Source organism: Salvelinus alpinus, chromosome 31 (genome assembly GCF_045679555.1).
Source record: "Salvelinus alpinus chromosome 31, SLU_Salpinus.1, whole genome shotgun sequence".
NCBI classification, from domain to species: Eukaryota; Metazoa; Chordata; class Actinopteri; order Salmoniformes; family Salmonidae; genus Salvelinus; species Salvelinus alpinus.
The window spans coordinates 5,404,091-5,422,157 of record NC_092116.1 but is presented as its reverse complement, the minus strand read 5'-3'; the positions used below and the strand labels follow the sequence as shown (position 1 = coordinate 5,422,157).

The 18,067-nt window shown below is 43.3% G+C and overlaps 1 protein-coding gene across 4 annotated transcripts in view; it reads right to left on the bottom strand.

Annotated features, from left to right (window-relative positions):
* The window catches only part of LOC139561076 (cGMP-specific 3',5'-cyclic phosphodiesterase-like), a 95,083-nt gene that overhangs the window by 39,214 nt on the left and 37,802 nt on the right, over positions 1–18,067 (bottom strand). For 3 of the 4 annotated variants that reach the window (XM_071377913.1, XM_071377910.1, XM_071377911.1), the window contains exons 4-7: positions 7,698–7,787; positions 5,481–5,552; positions 5,298–5,387; positions 4,263–4,400 (exon numbers count right to left, since the gene is read on the bottom strand). In XM_071377913.1, coding sequence (XP_071234014.1) covers positions 4,263–4,400; positions 5,298–5,387; positions 5,481–5,552; positions 7,698–7,787 — 390 coding nt within the window. The remainder of the gene's footprint in view (positions 1–4,262; positions 4,401–5,297; positions 5,388–5,480; positions 5,553–7,697; positions 7,788–18,067) is intronic. The other variant, XM_071377912.1, reaches the window with a different exon arrangement.

Below are 18,067 nucleotides of genomic sequence, written 5' to 3'. Positions count from 1 at the left end.
TATAGTACATGGACTTAGGAAGTGTGTCTGTTTTTGATCACCAACTCATATCTTTGTCAGTTATCAATAACAACGACAGCTGCCTGTGAAATGTTACTCGAACAGTAATTAAGAGTAGTTCTGCTTCTTACTACTGTGGAAGATTAATGGCTCAGAGGATTGCTGCTCGTTTGCTGGGTAAATATTATGGCGTTAGCGCCTTGGCCACGGCGTGCTGTGGAGTTGCAGTTGTTTGTCTCACTTGCACCCAAACACATGTCTACAGCACAAACATGTGTATGCGTACACACACACACACACACACACAAAACAAACAGAGTAGGCGCAGCGAGATTGATGAACTTTTACCAGAGGGCCACTCTTGTTTCAGTGGCATTGAAAAAGTCCCCATCTCTCCCCTGTTGATTGTGAAGTTGACTCATTTCGGGCCAAAAGACATCCCGCCTTGGACAGAAAAGCTTCAAGCTCCCTCCGGTGAACTCTGTCCTTTCTCCCTCACAGAAAACATGCGAACACATCCTAAGAGAAGAGAATGGAGATCTCCTCTCCGCCTTGCTCACTGCAATAAATCACACTCCTCGTCGTAGCTGAAAGTCCATATTCCAATTTAGTGAGCGTGGGGAAGGGGGGGGGGGGGCGGTGGAAGTGGAGGGAAAGGGAGAGTGTGTGTGTGTGTTAGAAAGGTGAAGTGGGAGTGGGGAGTTGTGGGAACTGTGTGTGTGTGTGTGTGCGCGTGTTTGCGCAAGCTATGGGTGGGTGCGAATGTTGGCTTGTGTTATGTTGGTGCGCACGCGTTTATGTGCATGTGTGCTTCTCATAAAGCATTGTGATTGGCTGCTTGGCAGGGATAAATAAGGGGGTGAGTGAGGCTGTGTCTCTACCTGTGGATCTGTTCTCAAAGACAGTAGGGTCAATATAAGTCCAGGTAGATGCTCTCCTCTCTCCCACCCAGCTACAGACACCCAACACTGGGCTTCTTCAGAGCAAAGAGGTGCTGGTGGATGGATGTCCTTTTTACCACCCTGTGTGTGTGTGGGTGTGTGTGCTTGCATGCGTGTAAGTGTGTGTGCATGTGTGTGTATGTTCATTGTTGTGTTTGTGTAATAGGGTAGAGGGTAGGGTAGAGCAAGACAGGCAGATAGTGGTACAGTAACTTTCCATAGCCACCAGCAGTCACATTTCTCTATGTACTAGTTTCCATAGTCACCAGCAGTCACATTTCTCTATGTACTAGTTTCCATAGCCACCAGCAGTCACATTTCTCTATGTACTAGTTTCCATAGCCACCAGCAGTCACATTTCTCTATGTACTAGTTTCCATAGCCACCAGCAGTCACATTTCTCTATGTACTAGTTTCCATAGCCACCAGCAGTCACATTTCTCTATGTACTAGTTTCCATAGCCACCAGCAGTCACATTTCTCTGTACTAGTTTCCATAGTCACCAGCAGTCCCATTTCTCTATGTACTAGTTTCCATAGCCACCAGCAGTCACATTTCTCTATGTACTAGTTTCCATAGCCACCAGCAGTCACATTTCTCTATGTACTAGTTTCCATAGCCACCAGCAGTCACATTTCTCTATGTACTAGTTTCCATAGCCACCAGCAGTCACATTTCTCTATGTACTAGTTTCCATAGCCACCAGCAGTCACATTTCTCTGTACTAGTTTCCATAGTCACCAGCAGTCACATTTCTCTATGTACTAGTTTCCATAGCCATCAACAGTCACATTTCTCTATGTACTAGTTTCCATAGTCACCAGCAGTCCCATTTCTCTATGTACTAGTTTCCATAGCCACCAGCAGTCACATTTCTCTATGTACTAGTTTCCATAGCCATCAACAGTCACATTTCTCTATGTACTAGTTTCCATAGCCACCAGCAGTCACATTTCTCTATGTACTAGTTTCCATAGCCATCAACAGTCACATTTCTCTATGTACTAGTTTCCATAGCCACCAGCAGTCACATTTCTCTATGTACTAGTTTCCATAGCCATCAACAGTCACATTTCTCTATGTACTAGTTTCCATAGCCACCAGCAGTCACATTTCTCTATGTACTAGTTGCAGTTTAGATCTGAACAGACAAGACAAGACAGACAAGACAAGAGACAAGACAGACAAGACAAGTCCCATTCAGTTCTGTTTCTCTCATAATCATAGGAGGCAGAATGAACACACACAAGCACTTCTAGAATAATGTTTCTCATTGTCTAGTGGACTGGGCTCAATGCAGCCATTCATTTTTCTCTATTACAATGGCATTTCATATTTCCTCCACTAACAAGGGAACAAAACAGCCTTCAATTGTTAACGCTGATTGCATCGCAAGTACTCGGCTAAATGCTGAGGGCCTCTCAATGGATGCTGCCAGGGATAGTTGAACCCGAAATATACATTTGTTCAATGTTTTCGTACAAAAGTGGCCGAGCTCAGTCCAAATTCCATGCAGTCTGTATTGAAAATTCAATAGCGTAGGCCTAGGGGAAATCCATAGACCTTGATCCCCAAATGAATGGGAATTATTTTGAACTCTCCCTTTATTAAGCATCATCATTCATACCAACGATATTGAAAATTGCTGTGTGTCAATGGGCTGTCTGAATAGAAAACCTCAAAGGTATTCAAGGCTGGAGCTACACAAGATGAATACAGAATAGAATGGGTCTCTATAGAATACCGTGGAAGTCCTGTAGTTATTCTCTCCACACTGAGACGTGTCTATTCCCTGTCAATACAATCTCCTCCATTTTCTCTTTTATCATTCCTGTCTTTCTTTCTCTTTTATAATTGTTCTCTCGCTCACCGTGAAACTGTCAACAAGGTGGACTGTGCTGCCCTCTCCGCCTACCCGGTGTCAATCAAAGCATTCATCCCCTTATTTCTCTCTTTCTGTCATTCTGTGACACCTCTATTCATTCTCTCTTTTATCTCTTTGAATGTGTGCACACGTGCAAGCATGTGTGTGTGTGTGTGTGCACGTGTGCATTCGGGTGTGCGCACCTGTGCGCGTGCACGCACAAGCATCAGGCACATGCACAGATAGGGGTCGACCTGTGCCCGAGCTCCTGTCCCTTTGCCTTTCCACTCACCAAGTATCCTTTTGGGTGGTGGAATTAAAAATGTTTTCTTCCGTTTTTTTGTCATCGTTGTTCTGAACCCAGTGCCCTTATGTCGTTGTGACGTCGTCAAGTTCGCCACCCCTACACCGTTCGTTGGTCTGCCCTGTCCGGAGCTTGCATCATGCACCCAGTTGTGCCTTTTTCTCAGTCTGCCCTGTACGTAGACTGCCCTGTATGGAGACTGCCCTGTACAGAGGAAGCCCTGTATGGAGACTGCCCTGTATGGAGACTGCCCTGTATGGAGACTGCCCTGTACGGAGACTGCCCTGTACAGAGGAAGCCCTGTACGGAGACCGCCCTGTACGGAGACCGCCCTGTACGGAGACCGCCCTGTACGGAGACCGCCCTGTACAGAGACTGCCCTGTACGGAGACTGCCCTGTACGGAGACTGCCCTGTACGGAGATTGCATGCGCCCGGTATCCAAACATGTATGGCTTGAGATGTGGTCACTGGTCGAGTGTGTGTAGCAAGCTCCCTAAATATCCACAGTACTGTCACAGCAGCATAACATTTTATTAACACTTGATACCACTTGATGTGCATCATCAATTATCGGTCTGGTTGGCTGATACGTGCATCAGAGAGAGGCAGAAAGGCATAGAATCACCGACCCTCCGAATCCATCCCTTCTTCAGTCGGGAGTTGTACATCAGAGCAGCAGCAACACAGGTAGTCTAGACTCGAACTAACCATCATATACTAAAATAGCCACACAAGCAACTAGCCAGCCATATATCATGAGAAGATTATGAATATTATATTATTACGTTAATATTTAAGAGCATTTGGAGATAAATCGCAATCGAAATATTAACTAGCAGGTTTAACATCGTTGATCAGCTGATAGCCCACCCCCTTTTCCCGATGTCAATCATGTCTTTAGGAGGCACTGTATAGCTTGCTTACAATTTGTGATGAGTGCTGTTAGAGACATAAATAGGCCTATGATCAAGAATGGTCAAATCTTCGCTACAGAAGCAGGTAGTATGTTATGAATTATGAAAGTCATCATTTCACCAGTGGGTGCCCTTTTTCCATTTTGAGCACCCGCCTCCTGAAAGTTCTGTGTACTGCCCTGGCAAGCGTGCGTGTGTGTGTGTGTGTGTGTGTGTGTGCGCACGTGTGAACCCACCATAGAGTCTCCATCGGCTATGAAGACAGTGCAGCCCTGGGCCTGCATAAAGGAGAGGATGGTGCCTGCTATCTTCCTCAGTAACACCTCGAGAGACTGCTGCTCCTCAAAGATCAGACTGGCCAAGTCCAACAGCACCTGGGGGAGACAGACACAGTAAACCATTAACACACACAAACATATGACAGCATGAACACACACCCACATACTCATACACAAACACAAAAACATGAACACACACTCATACACAAACACATGAACACACACTCACAAGAAAGCATGGTAACACCCACCCACACACACCTACGCATATGCCAGGGAGATTGTTCCAGAAATTGTATGTCTAGCCATCTCCTGAGGACGCCGAGAAATGCCGTCAAAACCTTCCACAATAGAGAGCACTATTACCATGAAGTAGACTTGGGTTTTGCTAGATTCCATTAGGGGCAATAGAGAGCACTATTACCATGAAGTAGGCTTGGGTTTTGCTAGATTCCACTAGGGGCAATAGTGAGCACTATTACCATGAAGTAGGCTTGGGTTTTGCTAGCTTCCACTAGGGGCAATAGTGAGCATTATGACCATGAAGTAGGCGTGGATTTTGCTAGCTTCCACTAGGGGCAATAGTGAGCACTAGTACCATGAAGTAAGCTTGGGTTATCCCAAGACTGGATCAGAAAGTTGTGTGTTCGATCCCAGTCATTGACACAGTTTTTGTATTTGTATTATTATAACTCTATCCCAAACCTTAACCCTTACCGTAACCATTCGGAATGAGTGCCTAAACTTAACATTTAACTTCTAAATTTGACGTTTGGCGAAATGGAACGATACAGTGCAGCAGGAGCAACAAAAACACTTCGAAATTTGACGTTTGGAGCAACTTCAAAATTTGACGTTTGGAGAATGTGGATGAACGTCTAATTCTGCAGTGAGACCGTGAGAGCTTGTTACATATGCACGCACGTACACACACATACACAAACACACTCACACACACTTTGAGAACATAAAAATCCACACGCAGCAACATACCTGATTGCGTCGGTTTTCCAGCTGGGACGTCTCGTAGAGCTGGGCATTGTGTAGGACGATCCCGGAGAAGGCCAGGTAGGCAGAGAAGTCCTGTCAGGGAAATCAAAGACTATGAGCTTGATTCAGAGCATGGCATTTACAGAGAAAGAGAGCTTTGAACACCAGTCTCTTTCTCCCCAGTACCTTTTCATCCTGTTCAGTGAAAGTACCGTTCTCTCCACACTTCTTGTTGATGGCCTGAGCCACTCCTACCACCTGGCAGACGAAAGAAAAGAGAGGGCGAATAGAGAGGCGAGAAGTAGATCAAACACACGCAGGGAGAGCATCCATCAAAACGCAGAGCCACAACTACAAAGAGTAGAAAACAGAAAGACGAACAGGAGCAAAAAAAATGAAATTATTTCTCTCTGACCACGATTGCTCAATTGTAAACTCTGAGGTACAGTGCCTTCAGAAAGCATTCACAACCCTTGACTTTTTCCACGTTCTGTTGTGTTACAAAGTGGGATTAAAATTGATTGAATTGTCAATATTTGTCAATGATTTACACAAAATACTCTGTAATGTCAAAGTGGAAGATTTTTTTTTACATTTGTAAAAAAAAGAATTTAAAAAAAGATAAAATAACACTGAGTCAATGTTAGAATCACCTTTGGCAGTGATTACAGCTGTGAGTCTTTCTGGGTAAGACTAAGAGCTTTTCACACCTGGAAAAGGTGTGTGCAGAGATGTAGCGGAGTCAAGCGCAGGACACAGGGGTTGAGCAAAACAACGGCGTTTACTCAAAATACAAGCAAAAATTCCTCATATAACAAACACACATGCACCAACAACAACCACTAATTAAACAAACAATCACGGACAGAACAGAAATGTATGCCAGAGGGTTAAATAGGGAACATGATAGGGGAATTGAAACCAGGTGTGTGTAATACAGACAAAACAAAACGAAACTGAAAAATGGATCGGTGGTGACTAGAAAGCCGGTGACGTCGACCGCCGAACACCACCCGAACAAGGAGAAGGGCCGACTTCGGCGGAAGTCGTTACACATTATTAATTTCAAAATTCTTCAAGCTCTGTCAAATTGGTTGTTGATCAGTGCTAGACAACCATTTTCAGGGTTTGCCATATATTTTAACATATATTTAAGTCAAAACTGCAATTCAGCCACTCAGGAACATTCACTGTCTTCTTGCTGAGCAACTCCAGTGTAGATTTGGCTTTGTGTTATAGGTTATTGTCCTACTGAAAGGTGAATTAATCTCCTAGTGTATGGTGGAAAGACTGAACCAGTTTTTCCTCTAGGATTTTGCCTGTGCTAAGCTCCATTCAGTAAATTTTTTATCCTGAAAAACTCCCCAGTCCTTAACAATTTCAAGCATACCCATGACATAATGCAGCCACCACTATTCTTGAAAATATCGAGAAAGGTAATCAGTAATGTGATGTATTGTATTTGCTCCAAACATAACATTTTGTATTCAGGACAAAAATGTAATTGCTTTGCCACATTTTTTGCAGTATTACTTTAGTGCCTTGTTGCAAACAAGATGCATGTTTTTGAATATTTGTATTCTGTACGGGCTTCCTTCTTTTCACTCTGTCAATTAGGTTAATATTGTGGAGTAACTAAAATGTTGTTGATCCATCCTCAGTTTTCTCCCATCACAGCCATTAAACTCTGTAAATGTTTTAAAGTCATCATTGGCCTCATGGTGAAATCCCTCAGCGGTTTCCTTCCTCTCCAACAACTGAGTTAGGAAGGACGCATGTATCTTTGCAGTGACTGGGTGTATTTATACACCATCCAAAGTGTATTTAATAACTTCACTATGCTCAAAGGGATATTCAATGTCAGCTACCAATAGATGCCCTTCTTTGCGAGGCATTGGAAAACCTCCCTGGTCTTTGTGGTTGAATCTGTTTGAAATTCACTGCTCGACTGAGGGACCTTACAGATAATATGTGGGGTACAGAGATGAGATAGTCATTAAAAAATGATGTTAAACACTATTATTGCACACAGCGTGAGTCCATGCAACTTATTATGTGACTTGTTAAGCACATTTTTACTCCTGAACTAATTTAGCCTTGACATAACAAAAGGGGTTGAAAACGTATTGTCGCAAGACATTAAGTTTTCATTTTTAATTAATTTGTTCAAACAATTTCACTTTGACATTATGAGCCATTGTGTGTAAGCCAGTGACAACAAATCTCAATTTAAACCATTTTATATTCAGGCCGTAACATAAAAAAAAGTAGAATAAGTCAAGGGGTGTGAATACTTTCTGAAGTATTCACATAGTCTCCCTTGAAGCCCATTCAAAACCGCACAGGACATGACAGGAAGTAAAGAGGAAGGGGCGGTTACTTTCACAGTCAATTGTGTCTTACCTCTTCTCTATGGTTTTTGATAGGCATACACAGGATGCTCTGGGTCTTGTATCCTGTAATCTGATCCACCTCTGCATTGAACCTGGGGTCCTGTAATGAGATACAAACAGTACAAACAATCTCATTTAACGTGACCAGACACGTAATCGCAAAGCATCTCGTAAGTAGGAGCGCTGACCAAGGATCAGGTCCCCCCTCTCTTATTCATTATGATTTAAAAGGTCAAACTGATCCTAGATCAGCCCTGAGACACTTTGGGGCCGATTCAGACTACGCACGCCTTTCCTAGGCACTTCTCAGTAGTTGGTATTCAGATTCACCTTATGGAGGAGCAAAACCAGGTTTGTGGGTGTGGTTTCCTTGTGCGCACTGAATACATTTACTTCAACCCCAGAAAACACATCCCCTGGGTGGCCTACCAATTTCATCTAGGAGTTTTTGTTCCAATTCGTTTTTTTCTGTTAATTTCTCTGAAGCAAATATGGTGTACCCTTAATTTGAATTTGATCAGCACAAGACTTGAATGTAGACTACAGAGAATGCGTTCAGAATATAGAAAGATAGCCATGAAAGCATTTGCATATTTGTCTCTGTTTCAGAACCCATGGGTAGATATAAAACCCCTTTGATTTTAGACATAATTTGTTTTTTGGGGAATAATCATGAATCCTACTTCATGGAAAAACAGAACCTCTGCGCATGTATAAAAAAAAAAGGTGTTTTGATTCATTCTGAAAGTTGCCACATTAAAGTTCATCAATGTTAGCGTTGGAAGTAGTTTAACCTACAATATAATTAGAATATGGAGAATAGTATAACGTAGTATGATATAATACATATACCCTAATTGGAAAGGGAAAGGGGGATACCTAGTCAGTTGTACAACTGAATGCATTCAACTGAAATGTGTCTTCCGCATTTAACCCAACCCCTCTGAATCAGAGAGGTGCGGGGGGGGCTGCCTTAATCGACATCCACGTCTTCGGCGCCCTGGGAACGGTGGGTTAACTGCCTTGCTCAGGGCCCTCGCCGATCATGGAACTGTGCGATAGCAAGTTCTAAGTAACGGTTTGAGCTCCATCATGATTTACTAATTCTGCATGTCCCAATTTTTTTTTTTTACTACAATTTGTATTTGTCCTTCATTAAACACTATCCACTATTACTTGACCCTCAGCAACAATCAAAATGATGTAACAGCGTTAACAGAGGAAATAAATAAAGGTAGGCCAAATCAAACAATGGAATGTTATGATACCAATGTAGGGAAGGGAACAAACACTACATTGGCAGTTAAATATACCATGCTATGACTTACGGTTGCTACCGATAGTGGCTAACAATAGTTGACATAGGCTATGGCCTACAAATTGAAAGAAACAGGACAAAGTTGGGGCATTCGATTAGAACATTCTAGAGAACACAAAGGGTTGCATTTGGAGTGGCTCTTTGCCTTGCCATCCAATTTGGCTTGGGTCTCCACATTTGATCCCTGCAAGTTACAAGGTCATACAATTAAAATTCTGCATAATGGCACAGCATTTCATACTTCACTGTGGGGGAAGGGGCATAAATAGCCCAAACAGTCATGTCGATCAACTTTTCAGTTTCCTGCCATGTGACTGGTTTCACATTCATCTCCTCGATCATAAGGTAAAATAGATCTAAAACAATTGTCATTTAGCCTACATTTACAATCCCCTTATCCTAACGGATTACTCATTTACCTACAGTCCCTTCAGAACGTGTTCATACCCCTTAACTTATTCCACATTCCGTTGTGTTACAGCCAGAATTCAATTTTTATTTTTATTTTTTTAAATCCCATCTACACACAATACCCCATAATGGCAAAGTTAAAACATATTTTTTTAGAAATGTTTGCTAATTTATTGAAAATTATATACAGAAATATCTCGTTTACATAAGTATTCACACCTCTAAGTCAATACTTTGTAGAAGCACCTTTGGAAGTGATTACAGCTCTGAGTCTTTCTGGGTAAGTCTCTAAAAGCTTTCTACACCTGGATTGTGCAACATTTGCCCATTATTCTTGTCAAAATTCTTCGAGCTCTGTCAAATTGGTTGTTGATCATTGCTAGCAACCATTTTCAGTTATTGCCATACATTTTCAAGTAGATTTATGTCAAAACTGTAAAACAGGAACATTCACTATCCTCTTGGTAAGCAACTAGGATTTTTCCTGCGCTAAGCTCCATTCCATTTATTTTTTATCCTGAAAACTCCCCAGTCCTTAATCATTACAAGCATACCCATAACATGATGCAGCCACCACTATGCTTGAAAATACAGAGAGTGGTACTCAGTAATGTGTTGTATTGGATTTGCCCCAAACATAACACTTTGTATTCAGGACAAAAAAATGTATCACTTGCCACATTTTGTGCAGTACTACTTTAGTGCCTTGTTGCGAACAGGATGCATATTTTGGAAAATATGTATTCTGTACAGGCCTTCACTCTGTCATTTAGGTTAGTATTGTGGAGTAACTACAATGTTGTTAATCCATCCTCAGTTTTCTCCCATCACAGCCATTAAACTCTGTAACTGTGTTAAAGTCACCATTTGCCTCATGGTGAAATCTCTGAGTGGTTTCCTTCTTCTCCAGCAACTTGTCACGTCTGCTCCCGCTCTTCCCTCCCCCTGGCGCTTGAGGGCGCCAGAATGCCTTGCATCACTCACTCCTGCCATCCATCACGTACACCTGCCTTTCCTTGTCACGCGCATCAGCGTTATTGGACTCACCTGGACTCTCTTATTACCTGTTCATTTCCTCCCCTATATGTGTCAGTTCCCCAGCTCTGTTCCCTACTTCTGCATTGATTGTTTTTCTGTTTGCTAAGCTGTTTATGTCTCGTTCCATGTCCGTGATTTATTAAATGTTACTCCCCTTACCTGCTTCGTCTCTCCAGCGTCATCCTTGTGATAGATCGTGACAGAATGCAGAAGCCATCACACGAAGCATCGGGGAGTACTGGCGTTCTGGTTGGTATAGTGGCATCGGCTCTGGGTCACCACCGATGGAACCGGGGGTGCCTAGCCTGCTCGTCGGGCTTCCACGCCCTAGCAGGCTCGAGAGGTTTCCTTGCCCCGGTTGGCTCGGATGGCGCCCATCCCACGTCGGGCCTCAGCTGGATCGTCAGTTCTTGTCTGCCCAGCCTGTCCAGGAGTTTTTTTTGTTTGTTTGTTGTTTGTTTTGTCGGTGACGTCGGGGGTGGATTCTGCCGCCGATGGAACCGGGGGTGCCTAAGCCAGCCCGTCGAGCTTTCATGCCCTGGCTGGCTCGAGAGGTTTCATTGCCTCGGTTGGCTCGGTGGCTTCCCATCCCACGTCACAATCCACCGGATCATCGGGTTTCCTCAGCGGGATCGACAGGCGTCTGGACTCAGCCGGATCGTCAGGCTCCCATGCCTCAGCCGGCTCGACAGGCTCTCACGCTCCAGCCGGTTCGTCGGGCTTCCACGCCTCAACCGGCTTGCCCAGCGCCCATGTCTCGGCCGGTTTGCCCAGGTGGGACGCCGGGTGGCGCCCCTAGTGGGGGGGTACTGTCACGTCTGCTCCCGCTCTTTCCCTCCCCCTGGCGCTTGAGGGCGCCAGAATGCCTTGCATCACTCACTCCTGCCATCCATCACGTACACCTGCCTTTCCTTGTCACGCGCATCAGCGTTATTGGACTCACCTGGACTCTATTATCACCTGTTCATTTCCTCCCCTATGTGTCAGTTCCCCAGCTCTGTTCCCTGCTTCTGCATTGATTGTTTTTCTGTTTGCTAAGCTGTTTGTCTCGTTCCATGTCCGTGATTTATTAAATGTTACTCCCCGCACCTGCTTCGTCTCTCCAGCGTCATCTTTGTGATAGATCGTGACATGCAAGTTACAAGGTCATACAATTAAAATTCGGCATAATGGCACAGCATTTCATACTTCACTGTGGGGGAAGGGGCATAAATAGCCCAAACAGTCATGTCGATCGACTTTTCAGTTTCCTGCCATGTGACTGGTTTCACATTCATCTCCTCGATCATAAGGTAAAATAGGTCTAAAACAATTGTCATTTAGCCTACATTTACAATCCCCTTATCCTAACGGATTACTCATTTACCTACAGTCCCTTCAGAACGTGTTCATACCCCTTAACTTATTCCACATTCCGTTGTGTTACAGACGGAATTCAAAATGGATTTTAAAAAAATCCCATCTACACACAATACCCCATAATGGCAAAGTTAAAACATATTTTTTTAGAAATGTTTGCTAATTTATTGAAAATTATATACAGAAATATCTCGTTTACATAAGTATTCACACCTCTAAGTCAACACTTTGTAGAAGCACCTTTGGAAGTGATTACAGCCCTGAGTCTTTCTGGGTAAGTCTCTAAAAGCTTTCTACACCTGGATTGTGCAACATTTGCCCATTATTCTTGTCAAAATTCTTCGAGCTCTGTCAAATTGGTTGTTGATCATTGCTAGCAACCATTTTCAGTTATTGCCATACATTTTCAAGTAGATTTATGTCAAAACGGTAACTTGGCCACTCAGGAACATTCTCTATCCTGTTGGTAAGCAACTCCAGTGTAGATTTGGCCTTGCGTTTTAGGTTATTGTCCTGCTGAAAGGTTAATTAATTTTCCAGGTTTCCCTCTAGGATTTTTCCTGCGCTAAGCTCCATTCCATTTATTTTTTATCCTGAAAACTCCCCAGTCCTTAATCATTACAAGCATACCCATAACATGATGCAGCCACCACTATGCTTGAAAATACAGAGAGTGGTACTCAGTAATGTGTTGTATTGGATTTGCCCAAAACATAACACTTTGTATTCAGGACAAAAAAATGTATCACTTGCCACATTTTGTGCAGTACTACTTTAGTGCCTTGTTGCGAACAGGATGCATATTTTGGAAAATATGTATTCTGTACAGGCCTTCACTCTGTCATTTAGGTTAGTATTGTGGAGTAACTACAATGTTGTTAATCCATCCTCAGTTTTCTCCCATCACAGCCATTAAACTCTGTAACTGTGTTAAAGTCACCATTTGCCTCATGGTGAAATCTCTGAGTGGTTTCCTTCTTCTCCAGCAACTGAGTTAGGAAGGACGCCTGTATCTTTGTAGTGATTGGGTGTATTGATACACCATCCAAAGTGTAATGAATAACTTCACCATGCTCAAAGGGTTATTCAATGTGTGCTTTTTTCATTTTTACCCATCTACCAATAGGTGCCCTTTTTTGCTAGGCTTTGGAAAACCTTCCTGGTCTTTATGGTCAAATCTGTGTTTACAAATAATTGTATTTGTGGGTTACAGAGATGAGGTAGTCATTCAAAAATCATGTTAAACACTATTATTTCACACAGAGTCTATGCAACTTATTATGTGACTTGTTAAGCACATTTTTACTACTGAACTAATTTAGGCTTGCCATAACAAAGAGTTGAAAACGTATTGACGCAAGACATTTCAGCTTTTCATTTTTAATTAATTTGTTCAAATTTAGAAAAAACATAATTTAACTTTGACATTATGAGCTATTGTGTGTCAGCCAGTGACAACAAATCTCAATTTAATCCATTTTAAATTCAGGCTGTAACATTTAAAAAAATGTAGCTCTTATCATATCAATTTATAAATTACATTTCATGGAGAATGCTCTTATTTCTATCTGAAAAAAATAAATTAGATACTTTTTTCACTTGGAACCGGCAGGTTTGCTCAACCTTATTCATGGTTTCCTCGTGTGTAAAGGCGGTGGAATTATTAGGTCAGAATATGGCGTATCTGTAGACACACCTCCATTTCTTTGATCTCCACTCCAAACGTGTACCTTGCTGACACTGGCATTTCCCCCAACGTCAGAATACGCACAGAGAGAAAAGTGCATAAAAATGCAATAACGTTCCATTTATGCTCGCGTAACTCAGGTCTGAATTGCCTCCTTTGTGAATATGAGCCCAGAAACACATGGACATTCTAGACAATTGACTAGACATAAAAAGAATACCCACCACATTTCCCCTTTACTGTGAGAATGACCAGACCACTGTTCTGGATCCCTATTTGGTGAGACAGAGGCGGAGTCCCAAATGGCACCCTATTCCCTATATAGTGCACTCGTTTCACACAGGGCCCATAGGGCTGTGGTCAAAAGTAGGATTTTATATAAGGAATAGGGTGTCAGTTGGGATGCATCCAGAGTGGATGGATGTCCTGAAGTACCCTCTCCTCGTGGCTCTGCGACCGCCCACACCGTGACCTTTCTCTCTAGATGGTGTGCGCGCACATGTACGAGCACGCCTCAGATGCCTAATACACACGGACACATTTCATGACTAAACGATGAACATCATACTGATTTCATAAAACACCAACTTTCCAATTCCCATATAAATTCCCTTCCAACCTCCACCCCACATAAACAAGGACCAAATCAACTGCGCTCTCTCTCTCTCCCAAATGAGTAATTTATTTTCCTCTGACACTGGACACGCCTCTAAACAGAGGAACTCTTAATCAACTAGAATTTCAGACCTAGGTCTTCAAAGTAGGAGTGCAGATATAGGATCATTTTCCCCCCCATTTAAATAAATAGGAATACGATAATATACAGTAACTTAGGTCAGCACTCCTACTCTGAGACACCGTTTGATTGCAGGCCAAAATCTCTATGACTAGAATGGCTAGAGTCAGACTGAATCTTTTGAGGCAGACTTTCCTCATTAAAATAATCATCTGCCTCGGTTATTTGAATTCGAAAGTCATTTATGTGCCTGGTGATATTTTAACAAGAGAAAAGTTTTGTCTTCGCTATGATTGTGGCTGTGATTTTTTAATACTTCTATCTTGGGAGTCAATATTACCCGAGTCAGTCATTAGTATATAAGTTACATTGGCCACAGAAATCATTGAAATATACCGAATAAAAATATAAATGCATTATGCAACAATTTCAATGATTAGCCTGAGTTACAGTTCATATAAGGAAATCAGTCAATTGAAATAAATTCCTTAGGCCCTATTTTGTGGATTTCACTTGACTGGTCACAGATATCTAAAATAAAAGTTAGTGGCGTGTATCAGAGAACCAGTCAGTGTCTGGTGTGAACACAATTTGCCTCATGCAGCGCGACACATCTCCTTCGCATAGTGTTGATCAGGCTGTTGATTAAGGCCTGCGGAATGTAGTCCCACTCCTTGTCAATGGCTGTGCAATGTTGCTGGATATTGTCGGGAACCGGAAACACGCCGGCGTACACGTCGATCCAGAGCATTCCACACATGCTCAACGGGTGAGATGTCTAGTGAGTATTGAGACATGTTCAGCTTCCAGGAATTGTGTACAGCATTATCATGCTGAAACATGAGGTGATGGTGGCGGATGAATGGCACGACAATGGGCCTCAGGATCTCTGTGCATTCAAATTGCCATCGATAAAATACAATTGTGTTCATTGTCCGTAGCTTATGCCTGCCCATACCATAACCCCACCACCACCATGGGGCTCTCTGTTCCCAATGTTGACATCAGCAAACCGCTCGCCCACATGACGCCATACACACGGTCTGGTGGTTGAGAAATGAACATTCAATTCTCTGTCAACAGCTCTGGTGGACATTCCTGCAGTCAGCATGCCAATTGTACGCTCCCTCAAAACTTGAGACATCTGTGGCATTATGTTGTGTGACAAAACTGCACATTTTAGAGTGGCCTTTTATTGTCCCCAGCACAAGGTGCACCTGTGTAATGATCATAATGTTTAATCAGCTTCTTGATATGCCACACCTGTCAGGTGGATGGATTATCTTGGAAAATAAGAAATGCTCACTAACAGGGATGCAAACATTTTTTGAGAAATAAGCTTTTAATGCGTATCTTTTATTTCAGCTCATGAAACATGGGACCAACACTTTACATGTTGAGTTTATATATTTTTTTCAGTGTAAAAGTGACCACTGTTCTAGAGACAACACTGTAGGGGTATTGATAAGAAAACTTCCCCTGTAAATTCCACATATGGGTCTGGCCTGTGCGGTTGCCAACCACTTTCCCCACAGATTGCTGCGCCACATCAAACAACCAGAAGGGACTTTTGATCCCGGTTTCACCGCCAATTTGAATGCCGTCCCAACTGCCCAAACTGGGGCTTAACGAGCCAATCAGAGAGCTAGGAATTCCCTAGGTAGGAGCTACCTCTATGCAGAGTGACGCAGATGCACTTCCTGAAAGCTTTGGCTGTTTTGTAAAAACATAACGCAGGTCCCGTATCAGGTTCTATGGACCCAGCTGGTGGCTTGTTTTGCTACCAGATACACACACACATGGATGCACACACTACACACACACACACACACACACACACCTCTCCTCTGTCCATACCGGATTAACAAACTAATTGGACACAGGTGTCGGATTAACAAACTAATTGGACACAGGTGCGTCGACAAGAAGCCACTGGCTCTCTCTCTCTCTCTCTGTCTTTGTCTCTTCCTCGCTCTGTCTCTTCTAATTTATCTCTTCTTCTCTCTCCCTCCCTCTCCTCCAGTCTAGGTCCCTGTAGGCTTGTTTAGGAAAACACCCGGCCACTTCATCAAAATGAAGTGCTATAAATATCACCAATAAAGTCATCGTCGTCAGTCTGAACACTGTTGGCCGGCAACCAGATGATTGCGTAGCAGCTAGCTAATCAGGGGTAAGGTAGAGTGATGTCACATGAAATTGCATGTGAGTAGACATGGACATGTACACAAAGAAGAAAGAACACTCTTTTTCTCTCTCTCGCTCTCTCTCAAACATCTGCCTTCTCTTTCAAAGACATACTTCCTCCACAGCGGGACTGGCTGAGTGTGTGTGTGTGTGTGTGTGAGTGTGTGTGTGTGTGTGTGTGGGGGGGGGGGGGGGGGGAGCACACACATGTGCGTGTACATGCGTGCGAATGTGTGTGTGTGTGTGTGTCAATGTGTTTGTGTGTGAGCTCTTCACATTACACATCCTGTCCTCCTTACGGACTCTGGCTTTCATCTCCCTCTCCACCAATTGACACAGCTGGGACCCTACTGGGAGAACACAGAGAAGTTTACATCTCCTAGAGCAGTGGTTCCCAACCAGGGGTACTAGGACCCCTGGGGGTACTTGGCCTATTTACAGGGGGTACTTAAAGGGGTTAAAAAAGGTTGGAAACCACTGTACTAGAGAGGGGGATCATGTCAGGAAAACCTCGGGTCCTGCTGCAGTGTGAGTAGATACACGTGCCATGTAACGCGTACTGTATGTCTACAATCCTGCTCTTAATGTATATGGGACAGCAAGGTAAAAATGGAATAGAACAGTGGCCCTTGCAGCTGAAGGACACACACATGCACGCACGCACACTACACACACACACTCAGCAGTCAGCACAACCGTGTAATTTCCATGGCTGAGAGACAGCAAGGAAAGCTGAGCCCTGTTTTAGGACCTGGGCAGTGACATCACTATGTGGGTCAAAGGTTAAACTCCGGGCACGGTCACCAGGGGCCATGACACTGTAACTGGGCCAAGACTGATACTACGACCTTTAATCATTACAGCATTACTACCTTTATTATACTGTATATACTCATGACCATCTTAGACTGCCTTGGTAATGACGGGTTGAAATGTCAAGACGGTTTGATTATTGATTGCAGCAAGAAAGTGATACGTCTTGTAAAATAATACCCGACAGGATCGATATACTCAAACTGTCAAGGGACGACGTGTCACGAGTGAGGTATGTCTGGGCCCTTAAGTAAAAGAAGGTCAACTCGCACTGATTTTTGTGAGTGTTTCACTTTAAGCGTGTGTGTGAGAGGGATTGAATGTGTGTCCTTCAATCCAGTGATGTACTTTTTGACCTACGGGATCTCTGATTTTTAAATTCTCCCTCCCTCCCTCCCTCCCTCCCTCCCTCCCTCCCTCCCTCCCTCCCACTCTGTGGTTTCTGCTTGGCCAGTCACTCTCAGATCCTGCACTCCGACAGCAAAGACACATACTCCCCAACACAAACAGTGGCCTGATTCAAAACACACACACCTAACATCCTCGTTATATTCATCATCATAATCCTACCTACGCAAACAGCACCGGGTGTCCATATTATCTGACATGCAGCAGAGAAACAAGGGAGGCTGCAAAAAAAGGAGGTTAAAAGAGGATTACCCTTTATTTTACAGTTCGCTACTGTATTACCTAGGTAGTACTTAGAATGTACACGGGAATATGTTGTAATAATCATTCATTACCTACTGTGATAACTACCTTTGGGTTTCTTGACGATTCATTGAAACAGGCACCACTACCATGTGATTCCCGGTGGTCATCAATTGTGATGAA